The sequence below is a fragment of the Peromyscus californicus genome, unplaced genomic scaffold, assembly GCF_007827085.1.
Source record: "Peromyscus californicus insignis strain IS unplaced genomic scaffold, ASM782708v3 Scaffold_3__1_contigs__length_106647218, whole genome shotgun sequence".
Lineage (NCBI taxonomy): Eukaryota > Metazoa > Chordata > Mammalia > Rodentia > Cricetidae > Peromyscus > Peromyscus californicus.
The window spans coordinates 32,010,829-32,033,684 of NW_026294551.1; the positions used below are offsets into that span (position 1 = coordinate 32,010,829).

The 22,856-nt window shown below is 39.6% G+C and overlaps 1 protein-coding gene across 6 annotated transcripts in view; it reads left to right on the forward strand.

Annotated features, from left to right (window-relative positions):
• Positions 1-22,856, forward strand: part of Stxbp4 (syntaxin binding protein 4) — a 150,550-nt gene that overhangs the window by 3,576 nt on the left and 124,118 nt on the right. For 2 of the 6 annotated variants that reach the window (XM_052759827.1, XM_052759832.1), the window contains exons 2-4: positions 12,359-12,441; positions 12,859-12,985; positions 14,977-15,109. In XM_052759827.1, coding sequence (XP_052615787.1) covers positions 12,939-12,985; positions 14,977-15,109 — 180 coding nt within the window. In that variant the 5' untranslated portion in view covers positions 12,359-12,441; positions 12,859-12,938. Of the gene's footprint in view, positions 1-4,658; positions 4,797-5,020; positions 5,256-12,358; positions 12,442-12,858; positions 12,986-14,976; positions 15,110-22,856 lie in introns of all 6 variants that reach the window. The other 4 variants (XM_052759828.1, XM_052759829.1, XM_052759830.1 and 1 more) reach the window with 4 other exon arrangements.

The window sequence follows — 22,856 nt, forward strand, 5'->3', positions numbered from 1 at the left end:
CAGAAGTGAGGTGTTTGTCTCATTGAATTCCTTTAGAAGTCACATAGTGTCAACTTGCTTCATGACTGTGAGGTTTTTAACTCTTTACTAAGATGTAATGTCTCAGTTAGGGTTTCTATTGCCATGACAAAACACCATGACGAAAAAGCAAGTTGGGGAGGAAAGGGTTTATTTGGCTTACACTTCAGCATTGCTGTTCATCATTGACAGGACAGGAACTCAAACAGGGCAGGATCCCTTAGGCAGGAGCTGGTGCAGAGGCCATGAAAGGGAGCTGCTTACATAGCTTGCTTCCCCTAGCTTGCTCAGCCTGCTTTCTTATAGCACTCAGGACCACCAGCCCAGGATGGCACCACTCATAACCGGCTGGGCCCTCCTCATTGATCACTAATTGAGAAAATGCCCTACACCTGGATCTCATGGAGGCATTTCCTCAGCTGAGGCTCCTTCCTCTCTGATAACTACCTTGTGTCAAGTTGACACACAAAACCAGCCAGTACATGTATCTTCAAGGATTGGTTTGTTTTTATTTTTGTTTTGAGACGGTCTCCCAAAGAATCCCAGGCTGACCTCAAACTAACGATCCTTATGTATCAGCCTTCAGCACTCCAATTACAGACACATACCACCGTACCTGGTGGGGAGCAGCTGTTGGGATTATCTGCAAGGCAGAGTGTTACTCCTTTGCATCTTTTTGATTCTGTGTAATAATCAGTACAGACCCATGAATTCCTATTCTAAGGGTAGATTTTCCTGTTGTCATGCTCCTCTTCCATTTTCCTGCTCTAACCTTGGCACCAGCCATTACTGCAGGGATTTGGCTTCCTTTAGTGGAGAGTGATATTTAGAAATAAAACTTGGAATTCAGAAGTAGTCATTATATCTAGACCTTCTCAACACAGAACCAGGTAATTTGGATGTATAGAGTCACCGTTGTGTATATGTGCCCAACATGAGAAATAAGTCTACTGTTATTTTTAATACATATAACTTCCTGTTTGTTCCTCTAGTACATGAGCAAATCACCATAGCTGAAAACTTAGCCACAGACATGTGAGCTCACTTCTGTTTGCTGTGTCAACCCAAAGAGTATGCTCCATTTGGGGTACCATCTGAAAGCTCGGCAGGACAAAAGCGAAGAGAGCAGAGCCAATAGAAACGTGACTGTAGTCAGCGCCAGGCAGTGGTGAAGACCTGGAGGGAGGGAGGAAGGAAGGAAGGCCACAAAAGAGAGGCTTGATTCTGGGAACATAGTCCCTTCCCCCACCCTCTCTCAAGATCACCCACAACTGAGGCCAGTCTTCCCATTCTAAAGCTGAAGAACAAACAGACTGAGAGTATTGAAGTAACTTGTACAAGCAAAGTCAGAGGGATAGAGTCAGAGCTGGAGCTTACACTTAAAATGTTTGTGACTCTTTGCTTCTTGGTATTTTTCCCTGCTCTGTATACAAAGCAGTTTTGCAATGGACAGTGGTAACAACAAAACACCAATTTCCTTTTCAATATCAGGAAAATTGTCTCCTGCCTTGATTAAAATCATTAATGTGCTAAGTTGTCTATTTATAAGGTAGGACATTTTAAGATGATTTCTGAGCTAGAACAAACTGGAATTAAACAGAAGATTGAAGTCAGAAAACAGTGTGGAGGCCTGAGCTCAAGGATCTTATAATACGAGATTGATATATACAGCTAGAAGAATAATGCAGTATTAAGAAATCCTGAAATGTATTTGTTTTTCTCTAAAACTTTGAATGAATGCTTAACCCTAGGCTATAATTTGGTGAGTCTGAGTGTGTTTGTGATGTTGCATAAATCACTGTGGTAACTAATGCTGGGTAGTGTTCCACCATGGATGGAATTTGAATTCCTCGGGGCTAGTCTAACCTTGTTCTCCAGCTAGAAGTACGATTACACATTTAAAATGTAAAGCTTGGACTGGCACTAAAGATTTGACACTTAATGTCCAATGTCATTTTTCAGCAGAAAATAATTCAACCTTGTAAACTCCTTCTAATTAGTGATGGCCATGTCTAGTTTTACATTTATAAGGTAAAATAGTCATATAAACCTTTTGATATTCACATATTATTGTCTAACCTGGTTGTTGTTTTTCTGAAAACTTAGAGATGATGAAGTTGGAGTTTTAAAGTTTGGTTGACAGTTACATTTTATATGTAATCGGAAAAAATTTTTAGTTAATTAATTTATTCTTTGGTTTTTTGAGACAGAATTTCTCTGTGTAGCCCTGGCTGTCCTGGAACTTGCTGTGTAGACTAGGCTGGTCTCAAACTCAGAGATCTGCCTGCCTCTGCTATCCCCCAACCCTAGTGCTGGGGTTAAAGGTGTTCACCATAATGCCTGGCCCATATTTTTCAGTAATTTTTTTTGTTGTTTTTTTTTGAGACAGGGTTTCTCTGTATGGTTTTGGTGCCTGTCCTAGATCTCGCTCTGTAGACCAAGCTGGCCTCGAACTCACAGAGATCTGCCTGCCTCTGCCTCCCGAGTGCTGGGATTAAAGGCGTGCACTACCACTGCCCAGCATTTTTCAGTATTTTAAAAGTATAATATAATTGTAGCTTCAGCCTAAATATGGTAGCTATTGATCTGTATTTCCTAGCAGTTTGTTTGCTTAATAAAATTCCTAGATTCATCCAGCAATGCAAGATAACTAGCAATTATTTTAATAGAAATAGCAGCTGTTTATTTTGGAGCTATTTATTATAATAATTGAGTTCACAGTATGAAGGAATACATATTTATATAAGTAGTAAGAAAAATGAGTTGTAATTTAGTTGGAAGCAGGCTAGATAATCACTGTATCCCAATTAGTGCATAGCAATGCCATAAAGTTGCTTCAGCATCTCTTGGTGTCCTTCCTTATTTCCCGACAGCTGCTTTTATGCCTTTTTGATGGACTGGTCCTCTTACATGGGCCTTAATGAGCTTGTATAAGTAACAGATGTGATGAAAAGAAAGCATTCATTTATACATGCTCTTCATTTAAGTAACATTTATCATAGTAAAGCCACCTCCATGAATATGTCACTTTTCCAGTCCTACAGGTCACTGCTCTTAAAGTGTTCCTCTATAATAAGATGGTCCTTGAACTTGATTTGATTCTCTGCTTGTTTCTGTCTTGAATTTGTTAGTAGTTATTTGATGTGGAACCTTGTGTTTTCATTTTGTAGTACGGCCTTGTTATAGCCAATCCTGATCAAATTAGACATGAGTATACACACACACACACACACACACACACACACACACACACACACCACACCACACCACACCACACACCTATCATGTCTCAAATGGACTGATGGATATTCTGTTTGAGCTAAAGAACAATCTACCTATTGGAATAAGCCATGTTAAAGACAAAGGCACAAAACCAAGGGGAAATGTAGAATCAGAGAGCCCAACCTTAGCTGGTTGAATACTGAATAAAGTCAAAAGGCAAATCCCAATCTCCAGTGAACAGTCAAGCTATGCTTTGAACCAACATTGAGCTCCTTTCCTTTTTGCACAAGATTACAGAATGTAGACCTCGCCTCCCTCTGGACCCTCCCTCCTGTCCTGTCTCTGTTCACTATGGTCTAGCTACACTTCGTGTTCTGTAGCTACCCAAATGTGTGCTGCTCTTCAGGAACCATTTGTCTCACGTGTCTTCCCGGTCATGGCTCACTATTGATCGGGTATTAGCGATTCTAGATTTGCCTTTCTTTGCCCAGTCTCCTTTGACATTACCTTCCAGTATCTGAAACATAACACATTTTATTGTAGCTCTTTATTGTTTTTCTCACACCACTGACAGCAGAAACCTTGGCTCGTTCACCAAGGACCAGAATTTTGTACATTACCTACATGTGATTGAACTTACGTTATTGATGGAGGGACACACAAATGAAAGCAAACAGGAAGATGTTGGGGCTGTTTCAGGAAACTGCTGTGAAGAGCTCATGTTTCACAAAGCCCCAAAGTCTTGGTTTTTTTTTTATTTTTATTTATTTATTTATTGGAAGCATTTTCCAGTATCTTCCACAAGATTACGCTGTATGCTACTGGCAGATTCTTGCGTGCCCACCCCCAGGAAAAATGAGCAGCATTCCTAAGCTGCTTGAATTCTTGAAAACTGCACTAACAGAGCAAACATTACCTTCGGATACCGAGTAGAGAGAGTGAAATAGCTCTTTCATTCACCTTTTATTTCTTGGCCGTATGAAAATTCCACATTACTTAAAGAGGATCAGTTAAGTAAAGTGAAGGGAGGCATCCTAATCCCCCCATCCTTTTTTTTTTTAAAGACTTAAGAGAGGAGACCAAGTAAGGAACTGAGAGGGCAAAAATGAACACTCAAGAGGGAGAGTAGTTTTCTTGCATAAAAGCCGCCACGCCAGTGTTCTTAAATAACTCGTGATTTATATAATAGTTGCTGTTGAGTCTCTGCTCTGGTGTGGTATACAACAGGTTGCCTCTATTTCTAAAGCTGCACATTTTGTTTTCTTCAAGGATGATCTGAGCCTGTAGGTCTTACTTCACAACAAGGGATATTTGTTTTCTGATATGAGATTCAGTGTTGGGCTTTTCTAAATCATCTGTCAAATCACGTGTATCACAGTTTTGTTTTTCTTGTTGTTGTTTTTGTCTTGTTTTGCTAGGTAGTCAGCATCGCTAGGCCCTCGCTCTCTTCTGAAATGACTGTAGAGTGAGGTGGTTACACTGGTATGCTTTTCCCACTCTGGTCCCTCACAGATGAACTGATTGCAGGATGCCCCATGCCAGACTCATCTTAAGAGGTATGTGTATATCAGAAACAAAATCCGCACCCCCCCCCCAGAAGCACAGTAGTACTTTCTTATGACAATTATGACATGCATGTGCTTGCTGTTCCACATATGGAGAAACTGGGGCCGAGTTTGTGGCTTCTCAAATGTCTTGACTAGTTGGCAGCAGAGGTGGAACTCAGGCCTCTGGGCTAGCACTTTTCTACTGTTGCGTAATTCTGTACTGTTCTTGTTAGGGTTACTATTTCTGTGACGAAACACCGTGACCAAAAGCAAGTCGAGGAAGAAAAGGTTTATTTGGCTTACACTTCCACGTCACTACTCATCAGAGGAAGTCAGGACAGGAACTCAAACGGCAAGAACCTAGAGGCAGGAACTGATGCAGAGGCCATGGAGGAGTGCTGCTTACTGGCTTGTTCCTCGTGGCTTGCTCAGCCAGCTTTCTTATAGAACCCAGAACCACCAGCCCAGGTATGGCACCACCCACAATGCCTGGGCCCTCCTCCATCAATCACTGATTAAGAAAATGCCTTACAGGCTTGCCTACAGCTCAATCTTATGGAGGCATTTTCTTAATTGAAATCCCTCCTCTGGTAACTCTAACCTGTATCAAGTTGACATAAAAAGATCTGCACATATGCCAGGAAGTGCCAGCTAGGTGAACTATCCATGGTGGCATTCATGAGCAGATACTCTGTATGTTTGCTAAATTACCTCTTGCCAACCATAAAGTATTGTAATACCTGTCTTTAGAAGATCTCCTGTGGCACCACGCCCACACATATATGGGCAACATCAATTGGATCCAATGGGTTACTTTTTAGAACAGAGAATAGGAAAATAAGAAGACATGAAGTTGGAAAGTGATTGTGGGAGGAATTAGAGAAAGAAATGGGTTGTATATGATCCAAATACATTATATACATGTATGATATTCTCAAAGAATAAATACAAATATTATATATCTTTAAAAAGATATCTTGCCTTTAATAAAAACCCTGGGTTTGAGTTTGCCACCATTATGGGTCCCCAAAAGCCCATCCTTAAAATGTTTTGTGTTCCCCTCTCATTTTTCCTTCTAACCTCCTTTTTTCCCCCCTTTTTCTCTTTTGGAGGCTTTTGTTACTTTGTCGAGACAGGGTTTCCCTGGCCTGAGACTCGTGAGCTGCCTCTTTCCCCAACCTCTCCATGCTGGTGTCACAGGGATGCAGCAGAGTGTCCACTAACACTCTTCCGTTGTGCGTAATCACTTACTAATGTGTTAGATTTTTATTTCAAAGGGGATTTTATACACTCTTTTCTTTAGATATGTATGACTAGTTAGCCGCATCTTTTTTTGAGCAAATCATGTTGTGCCCTAGATTTCCTAACTGCTCTACCTGGAAGCTGGCTATTTTGTATAGCGTGTGAATCCCCTACCGCCAGTAAACATTTCTCCCCTATATCCTTGGGAAGAGGAACAGTACCCTCCTTTAGGACGAGCCTCAGTGAGCACGCACTCCTTCTCTAACTATACAAGATAAGCCCTTACACTCAGTGTGAACTAACAGTCCCCTCGGTGTTGATTGGAATAGTCATGCACCTTCAGGGACCTGTTATATGGCCAGAAGCCTCTGAAAAGAAGCTCTCTTAGGAGCTTATGAATTACTATTATTATCGTCATTATTAGATTTTGGAGTCTTGCTATTAAACCAACTAATCTCTCCTTGACTGGTATCACATTTTGTCCTTCCTTTTCCTTCTAGTGATCTTTGTACTCAGGGCAAATGGTTAGAAAGACATTGGGGTTTCTTGACCTCGCAGTTTGTAAAGTGCTTTGAAATAAATACAGAAGCACGCTGTCAAGGAAGGGTGGGAATTAGGCTCTGCTTACAAAGCTCTTATGAGTATTCAAGATGTATTATTTTAATATTTGCAATGACAGCAGAAAAAAATCTAATGGTTTATGATAAGGAGACCATATGCTTGTGTGTGCTGAGGTGTTACGATGCACTTGTATATAAATCAACATATTGCAGATGTGTGGTTTATAGCAAAAGTGTGTGTGTGTGTGTGTGTGTGTGTGTGTGTGTGTGTGTGTACACGTGCTGCTGTCCATTGACTTGCTAGTAACATTTTTCATGTAAGACATCTAATTGTTTACAGAGCTTGAAGTAGGAGAGAAATCATTTTCTAGATGATACTGCAGTTAAATCTTTTTGTCATTTACAAAGTAGCTGCTGCATGAGTGCCAGTGTGTGTGTTCATATGTGTATACACATGTGAATGAGCATGCATAAGTGTGTTCATGGCCATACAGTGTGTGTGTTCATATGTGTATACACATGTGAATGAGCATACATAAGTGTGTTCATGGCTGTACAGTGTGTGTGTGTGTTCATATGTGTATATACATGTGAATGAGCATACATAAGTGTGTTCATGGCCATACAGTGTGTGTGTGTGTTCATATGTGTATATACATGTGAATGAGCATACATAAGTGTGTTCATGGCCATACTGTGTGTGTGTTCATATGTGTATATACATGTGAATGAGCATACATAAGTGTGTTCATGGCCATACAGTATGTGTGTTCATATGTGTATACACATGTGAATGAGCATACATAAGTGTGTTCATGGCCATACAGTGTGTGTGTGTGTTCATATGTGTATATACATGTGAATGAGCATACATAAGTGTGTTCATGGCCATACTGTGTGTGTTCATATGTGTATATACATGTGAATGAGCATATATAAGTGTGTTCATGGCCATACAGTATGTGTGTTCATATGTGTATACACATGTGAATGAGCATACATAAGTGTGTTCATGGCTATACAGTGTGTGTGTTCATATGTGTATACACATGTGAATGAGCATACATAAGTGTGTTCATGTCTATACTGGGGGTGCTAAAAGTTGCCATCAGGTGTACTCTATCATTCTCCACCTTAGTTTTTACACCAGATCTCTTAATAAAACTGGAGTTCACAGATTTACTATACTTGCTGGCCAGCGAGCCTCAGTGACCCTCCCTTCTGAAGTTCTGCAGCACTAGGATTACAATAGCACTCAGCTTTTACGTGGGTGCTGGGGATGGGACTCGGGTCTTACTTAAGTTAAGAAGAGAAAGAAAGTATTGAAAAAAATAACAAAATTGTACAAGATTGTTATGATAACTTTAGAATCCTATAGGAAGTCACAAAAGATATAGACAAAAGATATACTAAGTTCTTTGACTCAAAATAACGTTATGAAAATAGGTACTAATATTTTCTCAATTTATAAGTCTAGAATGATTTTCATACCTTCTCAATTTATAAGTATAGTATGACTTTCTAACAAATATCATTGCTTTGTTTTTTTTAATTAAGGAAAATTTGAATTAATATGTACATATAAAAACCCAAAACAGCTAAGAAAAGTTGCTAAATAAAATAACAAGGGAGAATTGGTTTTACCAGATGTAGGAACATGTTATAAAGCCTATTAATTACAATAAATTAATTTTAGTGCATGAATAAATAAGCTAATCAACGAAATCAAATGAAAATGACAAGAACTAATCCAAATGCAAGAATCAGTCTGTGAATGAAAGCTGTATCTCAAATCAGAGTGGCAAACCATTTGGAAGTATGATCAGACAGGTGGATGATCTTCCAGGGAGAAGAGTCAGTCTTGGGTCTGTCCTTTCCAGTCATCCTAAGATGGTTAGCAAGGATTTGTCCATGAAGTCATAAAAGTCCCCCCAAAAATACATGGACATGACTTATTTACCTTGGAGTGGGAAGGGAGTATCCAGTTCACACTTAAATACAGAAACCACCAAAGATCAGTGAATATAGCCACATGTTTACATAAAAACACCCATAACCAAAAACAGAGAAAAATGCATTTGCAGTTTTAGTGCTGATGGAGGGATATTGAACAGAAAAAAAATAAATAGAAAATGGCAAAATAAGAAGGTTTTTTTTAAACTAAAATGGTTCTAAAAGCAAATAAAAGGAAGTAAAAGTCTCTAGCTTCCTTAAGACACAATTTTCATTAACGAGACTTCAAAAAGCTTTAGAAATTAATCGTGTTGGTGACATTTAGAATAAATGACACTATTTGGGGGGAGTAGTTGAAATTTGTATCAATTTCATTATGGCATGCCTGGTAATTTCATCCTGTTAATACTTACTATAATTTCTGATATATTTTATGCCTACTTATTTTACTTTTTCTTTTAATATAGTAAAATATCTCATTTTAGAAATTATTGAGACTGAATTACCAAGTGTTAATCAAAGATTATATGCATAATGGGCAGATTTTTTTATCTGACAAGATTTCTGATTATTATAGTTTAATTAAGTTGTGAGAGAAGAGATTGATATATCAAAGCAAAGCCTAGTTTTTTGAAATAAATTAATCTTATAAAACAAAATGCTGTTCTGTAGTGTTCCAGTTTCTGGTTTTGCTGACCTAATCTTTCCTCTCTTCTGACTTAGCAAGCTAGATAAACAATATATTTTCATTGAGTGCTTATATTTTTAGTAAAAGAAAAAATGTTTTACTTCTGTGTCATTCTGTCAAGGTGGTGGAGACATATGTGTGACTTGTGTATAACATTGCTGGGACCTCTATTGATTAAAAGGCTTGCAAGCTTCTATAAAAGAACAGGGAACAGGGCTGGAATGATGGCTCCGTTGGTAAGCCCCAGTCCCCACATAAAAAGTCTGGTGTGATAGCATCCTTTGGACATCCCCATGCTGAGGAGATAGAGAGGCAAATCTCTCTATCAGATCAGTGATCCCCAGGTTCAGTAGGAGACCCTGCCTCAAAATGGAAGATGGCGAATGATTAAGGAACACACCTGATGTAAACCTCTCCACAGGCACTTGATGCACACTCACATGTGCACTTACCACACAGACACACTTACACTACACATGCATAAGTAAATTTTTAAAAAAGGTAGTAAGCAAGCATGGGAGAAGGCATGTACATAAAAAATAAATTTAAAAAAAATCTTGGATTTGGTTGGGGGGATTGCTTAGTCAGTAAAATGCCTACCATGCAAGCAGGCAGTCCTGAGACTGGATCCCCAGAATGCAGTCTACTCTTATTATCACAGCCGTAAGGCTCACTGGCCAGCTAACCTAGCTGAACTGGTCAGTTTCAGATTCACCAAAACATGCTGTCTTAAAAAGAAAGAAAGGAAGGAAGGGAGGGAGGGAGGGAGGGAGGGAGGAGAGAGAGAGAGAGAGAGAGAGAGAGAGAGAGAGAGAGAGAGAGAGATAGAAAAGAAAAAAAAGAAAGAAAGAAAAAGGAAAACTTAAAGGGAGAAAGCAGGGAAGGAGAGACACCTGACCTGACATTGATTTCCAATTAGAGGCAGCATGTACCCATGTGCACCCGCATTAATGAGTCACTCACGCACTTGCATGCGCGCGCGCGCGCGCACACACACACACACACACACACACACACACACACACACACACACCCTACCGTTTGGATGGATAAGATCAAACTCATGCTATTATGCGAGTTTCCATACTGGTGTCTTCATGTAAAAAGGTAATATGTTACTACTGTTAACATGCATCCAGTGCAGGATTGAGAATGACCTTTTTCATATAAGTTTATTTCATAGCATGCTAGAGTAGAAAAGGCTTGGGTTTGAATGCTAGGAAAAATAATTTAAGTTACACTTTGCACCTGGCTTGTGATAATAGGCAAATCATATACTTTCTCTAACTTTTGTGTAAAAATTAGATGAATATTGTTTGCCTTGTGAGGCTCCTGGAAGAGAAAACCTCCAGTGGCCCCCCAGGCTCTATTGCTGTTCGGTGATGGCTCCGGACTCTGGGATAGGCCTGCTTCCTCCATACTTCCTCAGTGCCCTTGTGTCCACCTCTGTCAGCACACTCACCTTCTGGCATCTGTTTCTCTGAGGCTAGCTTCTACTTCTTGTTCATCTGTAACCGAGTAATGCACTGCTCAGCATGTTTAGGTGAGTGAAATAATTTGGGACACTTACATTTTAACATTTTGAAATAGAATTTCTTTTAAAATGCCAGTTTTGGCATTATGTGAAATCCAGTAGAGATCGGGATGTGTTCCAGGGAGACTTGAGGACCTATGGCCTATGAGGACAAACCACCACTAGATGGGGATCTTAGTCACTCTAGTAACCAGTAGACAGACACTGGGATTTTCTTTTCCTTTCTTTCCTCCTTCCTTCCTTCCTCCCTTCCTTTTTCATATTGCCCTTTGGGCTAGGTGTTGCTATTTCTACATGAGATGATGCCAAAAGACTAGTTGACTTCTGGCAATATTGTAATTTGCACTTGATTCTTCAACTTACATCTATTACATTTCCTGTGATATAAGATAAAATAAATGCATCTGAAATAGTTCATATAATCTTTGTCACATGGTGTCGATAACAGTAGCTATTCTTACTTTATATCTGAACACCCTTTCTTGAGGGCTGTGACTGTCCTGTGCTGCATTATTAAAGCAATTGAAAAGTCCGTGCAAACACTCTTAGACTTGAACTCTATGGCAACAGTGGCTCCAGACTCTGAGTCAGTATTAATCAGAGCTCTTCCTTCAAGTCATCATCTTCCTTTCCTTAGGGGTAGTACTGAGTGACTTTCTTGCCACTGGAGTTTTGCTGATGACAGTGCAGTGTCTTGGTGGCATCATTTCTCTGGCCACTCATGATCTGAGTGCCTCCAGTGTCCCACTTGCTACTGTAGGTGCTGGGAAGTCAAGCTATGTTGTTAACGCCCAGGGAGTATAACTCTTTGCCAAGCTTCCTAAAGATTGGTTGTTGGTTCTTTGTCCAAGGCCCTTTCGGTTTGTATAAAGAAGAGGTTTTTATTTCTCCTGTGTACAGTGGTTGGGGGAAAGGTAGGAGAAAGCCCCTGGTTTTAGTTCTCTGACTCTGTAATTGATTTACAGCAAACGTAAGATAAAGGGAACAGTTTGGTAAGTTTCTACTACATGTGTACACTGGTGGAAACATCACTGCTATCATGGGGCCTGTTGTATCAATGAAGCTGAGACTTAGTAGAGCCTGGAAGCATCACTAGGATGCTCCATGAGTAATGAATGCCAAGATCTCTTCTGTAGGCTCCAAAGCCCAAGTTCTACTGAGGAAGCAAGCACTATGTATGCATCGGTGTGGAAAGCACAATGCCTCTGAATCTCCTCACTCAGTACTTTAGTTAAGAGGATTGTACAGAATGGTCCAGATGTGGTTTTCAACCCTCAAGTATTGACTGTATTCAATCAATTATGCCATGTCACAGATTAAAAATTTTTAAGCAAAACCTGCCTTTTGGTTAAATTGACACTTTGACCTTAGAATGGATCTTCTCTCCCTCCCAGGAGTACACTTGTGTGAGAGCTAAAGAATTACATGTAGTATGCATTCATGGTGTTGAAGGGAAGTTCCTCAGCTTCATTCATATTTCTCACTCACAGGTAGCAACTCTGCTTGAATGTAGTTTGTTTTAATTAAGCAACTCTGTATTATTCTCTGCAGAGTTATATAAGACATTAAAACCATGTCTTTTTCTTTTTCATAGGAAAGTGTTTAAGAAGCATGTGAAATGAAGTAATATGAGCTGGAGTCATATAGAATCTGCAAGAAGACCCTTGGGGGGAATTGGTGAGATAGGAATTTCTGTTTTCTTCAAGTATATTGTATAATTATTTTCCTGACTGTGAGCTCCATAGCCTTGTGCTCACAAGAGACACTTTCCAGTCTTTTGCATTTTTAAGTTTATCACTCATAGAAGTTGTAATCACTGCTGAAAACATCACTGTATTCATCACCTGTACTAAAGAGAATGGATTTAATATGTTCACAGTGATGTAGGGATAGGTCCATCTATCTGTAGAGAGATCTGTCTTGATGCTTCAGATGTTACCATTAATGACTAAAATGTCATAGCCCATGATAAATACATGAATAGAAATCTGGGGCATATGTTGTCTCTTGCCAAGTGTACATAATGTCTTTATGTGACATTGGAACAACATTGGAATGTTCTAAGACTTGAAAAATTACTTTCTGTTATTCCAGTCTGAAAAAAGAAGACTATTTAGACTCCTCAAGTTCTTCATTTACACAGCTGTTAAATCCAAGGCAACTGTGGTGAAAGCATGCATAAATATACATCTGCTGCAGCATCGTCCAGCCTACTTGAAAAGTAAGTTTTCAATGTACTTTAATAGGTTTTGAAATGGGTACACTATTAGGTTTGGTTTTGTTTTGTAGCTTTGTGGCGTAGGCAAGCAATACTGAGTAATGAGTAGAGTAACACGTAGTATTACTGGGGCTTTGGTGTGTTGTAGTGAGCCTCCCATCCCCGTGATCATAACACCTGAGATAATCAACTCTGAAACCTGAAAGGCTCTTGTCTTAGTTTTTGGTATGTGTTCGCTTCTTTTCTCTGAGCCTGTGGAGACACAGCAACACCATATATCTGCTGGTCTCTTCACTACATAGTGGCCAAGAGGCAGATCTCAGCGTCACTTGCAGGGCCATTCCCCCAGTGACCTAGTACCCTGGAAATAGGCCCGGCCTCTTGAAGGTACCACCAGTAACTTCTCAATAGCACTCCAAGCCTTTTAACGCAGAGGCCTTTGGGGGACACCTCCAAACCATAGTAAAATGTAAGTCAACACACGGAGTAAATCCTGCATTCTCTTTAAAATTCCTTGTACGGATTGTGGGTGTTTGTTTTTTTGTTTTTGTTCTTTAATCTGGTTTGACACTTTTGAATTTATATAAGATTCGATTTTGCTGATTAACCATCCCCAAATGTCTTAAAACAATAAGCATTTCTTTTTTCCTTATAGTTCTATGGGCTGGCGAGAGATTCTGGTGGGCAATAGATGGCATGCCAGTGTCCAACACCTCAGCTCCAAGGCTGGGTGGCTGAATTCACTTCCTTTCATCTAATCTTTTACCCTTCAGGAGACTAACTTGGGCCTTGACAAACACTGGCAGAATGGTTCCTAGCAGGCAGTATAAGTGCTTTACAAACATCCATCTTCCTCACATTTGATTTTGCTGATGTCCTGTGGACCAAAGTAATCCAATAGGCAAGGCCAGATTCAAGTAGTAAAGATAACAATGACCTGTAGAAAGGTCCCTTACGAAGTAGCATGTGGACAGCAACCAAAGAAACTGGTAAATATTTTGTAAACATATAACATATATTTTACAAGGTTCAAGCAGGAAGGTCTCCTCTAATCCTTGTCCTTTCCTGTACCCTCAGTCTTCCTATAGATAATCCTTGTTATTTTTAATTCCTTTTGGTTCTCCTTTTTGCATAAGCAAATATATACACATGTAGATATACAGAAATATATAGAGACATATGTATATATGTATGTACGTATATATTCCACTCTCTAGAATAGTCTAAAGTATGTGTGTGCATGTCTGTGTAAATAACTAGAACAAAGGATTATATAAATATTAAATGTATTAGCATTTTATGTTTATACCTCTTAACATGAGTTTCAGTAAGTGATGTGGAAGCATGAAGCCTGGCTTTGTTTTTAACTTTGCTTAAGTTTTGTTTGACCAACATGATCAGAAATAGAACTTGATGACATACCTTTCGTAGAATTCTTCTGACAGTCTTTTTTTGGTGGCATTTCTCATGTGTGGCAGAAATTACAGCTGAAGCAAGTGCTTTGTAATAATAAAATCCTCTTCCTAAATTAAAAGGCTAACTTTTTTGAGATCCACTTGGAAGTAAAGTTATTTTGCCGTAAGTACCTACAAACATGAAGTTGTTTGCCTGATACATTAAAACGTTTGGTTTTAGAGCCAATCTTATAAACAGCTAAAAAAAAAACAAAACAAAAAAACAAAAAACAAATCCCAGGCCCTTTTTTAGTTAATCCCTGAATTTACTTAAACAGCGTTTAAAAACTGCTTTTCTTGTATTCCTAAGAAATAGACATACTGCTGTCACTAATTGTTTCATGTTTTATGTGAAGATTTAAAATACTGAAAAAAATCATTTGACTTCTTTTCTGTGATACTCTTCAAATGTCATTGCTAGTAGGCATAAACTGTTTTGGGTTATATAGATCTGACAATTTGATCTAACAAATAGCTGAAAGAAAACTCTATGTAGAGATCTCTAGCCTAACCTGTGAGTGCTAACATATTTTATCCTAGGGATCCTGCCTTTCGAGTGATTACAGTTACTAAGGAAACAGGCCTAGGTTTAAAGATCCTAGGCGGAATTAACAGAAATGAAGGACCGTTGGTATATATTCAGGAAGTTATTCCTGGAGGCGACTGTTACAAGGTAAACATAAAACAATCAGTGACGACAAAAACTCACCAGTGGTAAGATTTGTCTTCTTCCTTTAGTAATTTTTTTTTATATGAGTTGATTATCCTCAATGAAAGACACAAGCGGGACCATTACCTTCAAAGACTTTTGCCCTAACATATAAATAAATTCTCCAAGTATGCCAATAATAAATATGTCAGACTCTAACTAAAGGTTGTTTAGTTACATGCTGTTCAAATCATCTCCAAAGCAGAGTCCAGAGAACTTATATCTGAAATCATGTTGCCTGTGTGCCTGCTAAGTTTGGATCACATTGGTCACCTGACCTTGAACTGCATCTCTTTGGCTTCCTAAATACAAAAGGAAGAGAAAGCAGCAAACTGAACAGTCTCATATCCTGATTTGCACTAATTCTTCTCATTGACTCACTGGTTGACCTTGTCATTTGTCCACAAGAGGCTGCATTCAGCATCTGCATGAGAAACTAGGTCTAGAATTAAGAGCAGACACTGTCCAGCCTTTTTTTCTTGATCTCATCCTTCATATACAAAGTGTGTGATAGAGCACCCATTTCTCTGTCTGGTGGCTAAGAAACTCAGGGCCAAATTTTAAACAAAACTCCAGCAACTTCATTAAAAAAACTCGCTCTGCTATTGGCATGGTCACCCCTTTGAGGTTTTATTTATGTCAACCTAGATATCTTGATAAAGGATCTTCCAAGTTTCTTCTTAGAATTATTCTTTGGGGGCTTCGTTAAATAATTCCACCTTGCCCTTCTCCCACTGCAGACACTTACAGAGCAAGCAGTTTGTCTTTTCAATTGGATTTTATTTCCTCATGAAGAAAAATAGGTTTCACCAAAATCATTGTCATAGTTGAGCTGTTTCAGGTTTGTTTATTTCACAAGGCATCTGTACCGGCTCATTTTATGTCAGCTTGACACAAGCAACTGTAATAGTCTGAGAGGGGAAAAACTCAATTGAGAAATTGCCTCCATAGATCAGGATATAGGAAAGCTAGGGCATTTTCTTAATTAGTGATTGATATATAAAAGTGCCTGCCATCATGGGTGGGGACACCCTTGGATTGGTGGTTCTAAGTGCTGTAAGAAAGCAGGCTGAGCAAGCCATAAGGAGCAAGCCAGGTTAGCAAGCCCCCTCCATGGCCTCTGCATCAGTTTCTGCCTCCACGTTCCAGCTCTGCTTGAGTTCCTGACCTGACTGTGGTGGACTGTTGTCTGGAAGTGTAAGTAAAATAAATACTTTCCTTTCCTGCCCAGGTTGCTGTTGGCTGTGATATTTCATCACAACAGTAGAAATACTAAGCGTCTTTCCAATATACTTTCTAAGTTCTAAGTTATTCCAGTTTAAGGTATTATAATGATGTAAAATTGTAGCTATTCAAATTAAATTATTAGCCAAATAACATAGTTCAATGTTAAACAAATTTAAGCCCCCCCCCATGATCTTTTTGGTAAGAATAAAGAAATTTACTCTCACTTCAGTTTTAAAGCTTAGAGATATGGATGGGTCGAATGGGAGACTGGAGGCATTCAGTATAGTTTAAGTTGCTTGCTTGCTTACCTGTTTGAGACAGAGACTTTAATTGTTTTAGACCTGGCTGACCTGGAACTCACTACATAACCCACACTGGCCTCCACCTCATGCCAGTCCTCCTAATTCAACTTCTCAAATGTTCATATTAAAGGCCACCATGCCCTGCTAACTAAGATACTTTGGGCAGGTTGCAGTAAGAGTTCAAGATACCTGGTAAATAATACAAATTTGCTTTTAGAACAAGTAACAATTTATGCCCTTTTATTTCCATAAATATTTTAAATTAGACTAATAAATTGAACATAGAAATTTTAAATGGCTTTTTATCTGATGTAAACCGTAGCAGATTTAGAAATTATGCTCATAAGATATACCTTCTTTTTGGTTGAGGGTACTAAAAGACAAATCTTTTTTTTTTCATGTTTTTTTTATTTTTTATTTGATAATTTAATTTTACATATCCCCTGTCCTCCTTCCTCCCCCCCACTCCCCTCCCAGCCCACTCCCCATTCCCATCTCCTCCAGGGCAAGGACTCCCTTGGGGATTCAGCTCAGCATGGTAGATTCAGTAGAGGCAGGTCCAGTCCCCTCCTTCCTTCACCCAGGCTGAACAAAGTGTCCCTGCATAGGCCCCAGGCTCCAAACAGACAGCTCATGCACTAAGGACAGGTCCTGGTCCCACTGCCTGAGGGCCTCCCAAACAGTTCAAGCTAATCAACTGTCTCACTTATCCAGAGGGCCTGATCCAGTTGGGGGCTCCTCAGCTATTGGTTCATAGTTCATGTGTTTCCACTAGTTTGGCTATTTGTCCCTGTGCTTTTTCCAATCATGGTCTCAGCAGTTCTCACTCATACAATCTCTCCTCTTTCTCACCGATTGGACTCCCGGAGCTCCATCCCTAATCATCAGGGAAATGCAAATCAAAACAACTCTGAGATACCGCCTTACACCTGTCAGAATGGCTAAGATCAAAAACACTGAAGGCAGCTTATGCTGGAGAGGATGTGGAGCTAGGGGAACTCTCCTCCACTGTTGGTGGGAATGCAAGCTTGTACAGCAACTTTGGAAATCAATATGGCACTTTCTTATAAAATTGGGAATCAATCTCCCCCAAGACCCAGCTATACCACTCTTAGGCATATTCCCAAGGAATGCTCAATCATACCACAAGGGCACATGCTCAGCTATGTTCATAGCAGCATTATTTGTAATAGCCAGAACCTGGAAGCAACCTAGATGCCCTTCAACTGAAGAATGGATAAAGAAAATGTGGTACATATACACAATGGAGTACTACTCAGCAGAGAAAAACAATGACATCATGAGGTTTGCAGGCAAATGGATGGATCTAGAAAAAAATCATCCTGCGTGAGGTAACCCAGACTCAGAAAGACAAACATGGTATGTACTCACTCATAGGTGGATACTAGATGTAAAACAAAGGATGACTAGACTGCTACTCACAACTCCAGGGAGGCTACCTAGTAAAGAGGACCCTAAGAAAGACACAGGGATCGCCCAATGACAGAGAAATGGATGAGATCCACATGAGCAAACTGGACATGAGTGGGGGTAATGAAGGGCAAGGGTCAAGGGAAAGAGAGCGTAGGGGAGCGGGAGATCCCAGCTGGATCAAGAACTGAGAGAAAGAACAAAGAAAAAGAGACCATGATAAATGAAGACCCCATGGGAATAGGAAGAAGCAAAGTGCTAGAGAGGTCCCCAGAAATCCACAAAGATACCTCCACAATAGACTACTGGCAATGGTCGAGAGAAAGCCCGAACTGACCTACTCTGGTGATAGGATGGCCAAACACCCTAACTGTCCTGGTAGAACTCTTATCCAAAGACAAATCTTTCTAATGGGCAGTTTTCTTCATTTACCACTAGAGAGCAGCATGAAGTTATTAATGTTCTGGTCATGTGCAAAAGAAGAAAACCAATTAGAAAAAAAGTGTAGAAGAATAAGTAATTCTCCGTTCCTTACATTTATTTTTTAATACTACCATAAGATGGAATGCTATAGGCAAGTATAAAACAGATGCATATTTACTGTAAAGATTTTATTGATAATATGCTTCTAAGTAACCTAGATTCTGTTTTAAGTGAGCATCCTATCACTCTTGGTAGTCTTTATTTTTGAGACAAGGTCTCACTAAGTTGCCCAGACTGGCCTTGAACTCACTCAGGAGTCCAGGTAGAACTTGAGCCATCCTCTTCTCTCAGCTTTCTGAGTATCTGGTCTTACAGATTTGACCCACCAGATCTAATATAGTAATATAAAAAATGAATCTGTACAGAATTTGTGCATGATGGTTATATTCATAGAAACAAAGGCACATGCATGCATACACGTACCTATTTTTCTGTGTTTATCATATGTGTGCAGTACCTATGAATGCCAGGGCATCAGATCTTCTGTAGTGGAATTCTGTTAGCTCTAAGAGCTTTAGGCAGCCTGTATGCTGAGAACAAATGCACCAGGTTCTGGATAAGGAGATATGCAAATCTGAAAGCCCTTTTCATTCCCTTAGCCAGTCCCTTGCAGTCTAGAGTCTTCAGAGAATATTACTAAACCTGTTAACCTCAACACCCTCTTCATCTTCACAGTCAGCTTCCTAATTTCCTAATGAAAATCTACACTTAGCTCTCCTAGAGATATCTCAGAACTAACATTTCTAAGGCACAATGGCACAATCCATGATACTCACCTCACACCTTTTTTTCATTTCTTCCCAAATAAAGCCTCTTCTCAATCAGTTTTCAAAGCTATGTCCCAATCATTTCCTTCTTCCTGTATCATAGCAACTGTATTCCAATTCATCTTAGCACATACTGCTGACCTTTTTACTCTCTTGAGCCCATTAGTCATTCTCTCTCTCTCTCTCTCTCTCTCTCTCTCTCTCTCTGTGTGTGTGTGTGTGTGTGTGTGTGTGTGTGTGTCTGTCTGTCTGTCTGTCTGTCTGTCTGTCTGTGTGGTATGTATGCTGGTATAGGTACATGTATGTGTATATGAAAACGGAGATCAGAAGTCAACACCAGTGTCTTTATCTATCACTCTCTGCCTTAACTTTTGAGACAGAGTCTCTTATTGATCCTAGAACTGGTTGATTAAGCTAGACCAGCTGGCCAGTTGGCTCTGAGCATCCACCTCTCTCTTCCTTCCCAGCGCTGGAATTGCATGCATTTTTATGGGAGTCCTGGGGGTCTGTACTAGAGTTCTCCTGCTTGCATAGTAGGCAGTCTTTTGACTGAGCCATCTCTCTAAGCTCCGTCTTTCGTCTGTCACTGGTTTTTACTGGCACTCTCAGTAGCTTTATCTGCTCTTAATGCACCTGCCTATTTCCTCTCCCACCAAACTACCTTGACTAGTATTAGTAACCTAGAGGCCTCTGTGTAGACCCCTTTCACCTTCAGCTCTTTGCTTTCTCCATCTCTACACTTACAAGCTTGTATTCCCTGTTTCTGAAAGAGCCGATTCTTCCTTATCTCCATGTAGGTATATTGTTCTGTTAAGCCGGGAACAGCACCTCCTTCTCATTCTGCTCTTCCAGATATCAGTTTAAAGAACTTGGCAGAGGACTTGTTTCCTGTCCACCAGTGCAACTGCAGATGAGGCCAGGTTTTATTGTTCCCATGTGTGTGGCTAGCTCCTGTTCCCATGCTTCATATCACCTAGCTCAGTTTGTAATGGAACATCAAAGTCTCTGATTATTTTAACTAGGCTGAACCACTGGTCCCTTTGCCTCCTAATGGCAAGGAGGAGTCTGATTTCTTTACAGTCATTTCCTTAATGTGATTCACTCAGATATTAATGAATAAATGTTGCCATGATCATTCTGTCACATTCTGTTTGTTTACCATTCCACTGCTATCAACTTCACTCCTGACCAAGGTGTGTCTCCTTCTTGGCCCTGTGTATCAGATGATGGATAATATTTTGAAATTTTCAAGTGTTTTCTTTCATTTATAATAACATAAAGAAGAAAACTTCTGCAAATATGAAGAAACATTTTATTTAGCTGATCCTAAGATATGTTTAAAATGCATATATAAGCGCTATACATAATATGCATATATGTAGCTGTGCACTGTATCTGTTTGCCTTAAGGGTATATTTCCTCTCCTAGCTCTGAAATTGGAATGTTCCTCACAAACAATGCCATGTTGTACTTGGCAATATTCTTCCTTGCTACATAAAGAAATGGAATCTCTTGCAGCTATTATTGTCTAGATTTGATAAATTGAGGAATTCTTATCAAGCTTGTAAGTAAAGACAAAGATCCCATTGACATAGGTGCCCACAGTTAGTCATGGCTCACTTAGGGTGGAAGGCCATAATCACTTCCAGAGGTGGATTTGCTGAACTATGATCAAAGCATTTGGAAACCAGTCCCATCAGTGAACACTGAGGAAGCAGCAGCACTTTGCCACATCACTCTCTTCTTTGTTGTTATTGTTTCTATTGTTATATAACATGTTACCTTCCTCAGGCTAGTTCCTGGACCTCATTGATTTATTATTAGATGATTAGATTCCTTCGCACTGTGCTAGGGAACCAAACATGGTAGCATGATCTGGCCAACCAAAGGAATAAGTGTGACTCCTCTGAGAGTTAGCTCTATTAATATTAATATGTTCTAAGTTGGAAAAGGGTGGAAGTAAATGTAAGTAAGGATTGTCACTATAAAGTAAGAGCTATGACTCAAGTAAGTAAATGTGTATTTTGTTCAGGAAAGATAGTGTTTGAGCCTCCTGTGAGGTGAGAGGGAGATAGGAGTGCATGGTAGCATTCTTGATAAAAGTGGCCATGTGTGAAATCACTGAAATGTAAAGATGACAGCTGGTGTGAGGAACATTCTCTGAGAAGAGGATGAGGAATTTGTATGCTGGGATAGAAGGTGTGTGGTGAAGCTAGAAAAAGTAGTCTAGTTTCCAACAGGCTTGGAAAGTTAAGGATTTTCAAATTTTTTTTGAGCTGTGGGCTCTACTTCAAGAGCAGTGTAATTGAACTTCTCTTGAAGATGTACCATAATAATGAGACTGATTTGCCTTACTTTATTGTGTTTATTCACCTTACCAACAATGTGTTCTGCATGTATTCTTTGATTCTTATACTAAGCTCATACTATAGATACCAACTTTTTTGCTAGGAAAATGAATGGAGTCTCATAGACATTAAGTAACTTTCCTATGTTTACAGTAATAACTAGAGTTAAAAGAAGGCTACATCTAGTTTGTAGCTTGGGAAAGGAATCCAAAGACTCACAGAAGCAACACTTCCTTTCTGAATCATGAGTTAGTTCTGTCAGAATCGGGCTCAATAGATAATATAATAATATGTTACTTAAAACCTTCATAATATAATAATAATTGAAATGAACAGTGATGGCGGTTTACAGCAGAAGAACTTAAGTGGCCAGGAATACATTATTATTTTGACAAGTACATTGCTGTCAAGTTTGAGAGTGTTCAAACTGAAGTTCAGCGTTTAGACATGCCTGGCATTTTGCCTGCTATGTGGTGCAGCTGCTCCATAACCTATGAGTGGAAGTGGCCTCGGCATTTCCTCAAGTCATATCAGCACATATATTGCATATTAGTCCTTCTGGGGCAGAATTCACTCACTTAAGATACCAGACTTTTACAAAAATGGCTTTGTTTTCATTCACATGCCGTGACTTTTAAACAGATTCAGAAATTTGTATGATCAGCTAATATCTTATTCTAAGAGGCAAAGAAAAACACTAACAGCTACAAATACATGTTTAAAACTAAAAATATGTATACTCACTAGAAACCTGTGGCCAGAGGCCTTCTCTCCTCCTCCCAATACATTCTGCAAAAGGTTCCTTTAACACATACCGGTCATGGGAGCTGTACAGCTTGAGAAGAGAATGCAAGAGACTATAGGTCAGTCGAAGCCCTTTCGCCCATCTGGAGGTTTTTAGCCTTTTTCTCTGTATCCCGGCAGTGATTTTCTGTAACAGACATTAACAGATGTCTATAGTTTAGTTCCTGGTTCCTGGTGAAAGGATGTGCTCTCCCATCTCTTTTTCTCAGTGTTTGTGAAGATCTAGCCAGTAATGGCAGAGCTCACATTCAAATTCAGATCTATCTGCATGCTAGCCTCCATGCCAGTCCCTCTCATGTGGGAGGCTCCTGCTGGTGTGTTGACCTGCTTGATCACTGGATTATAGGTC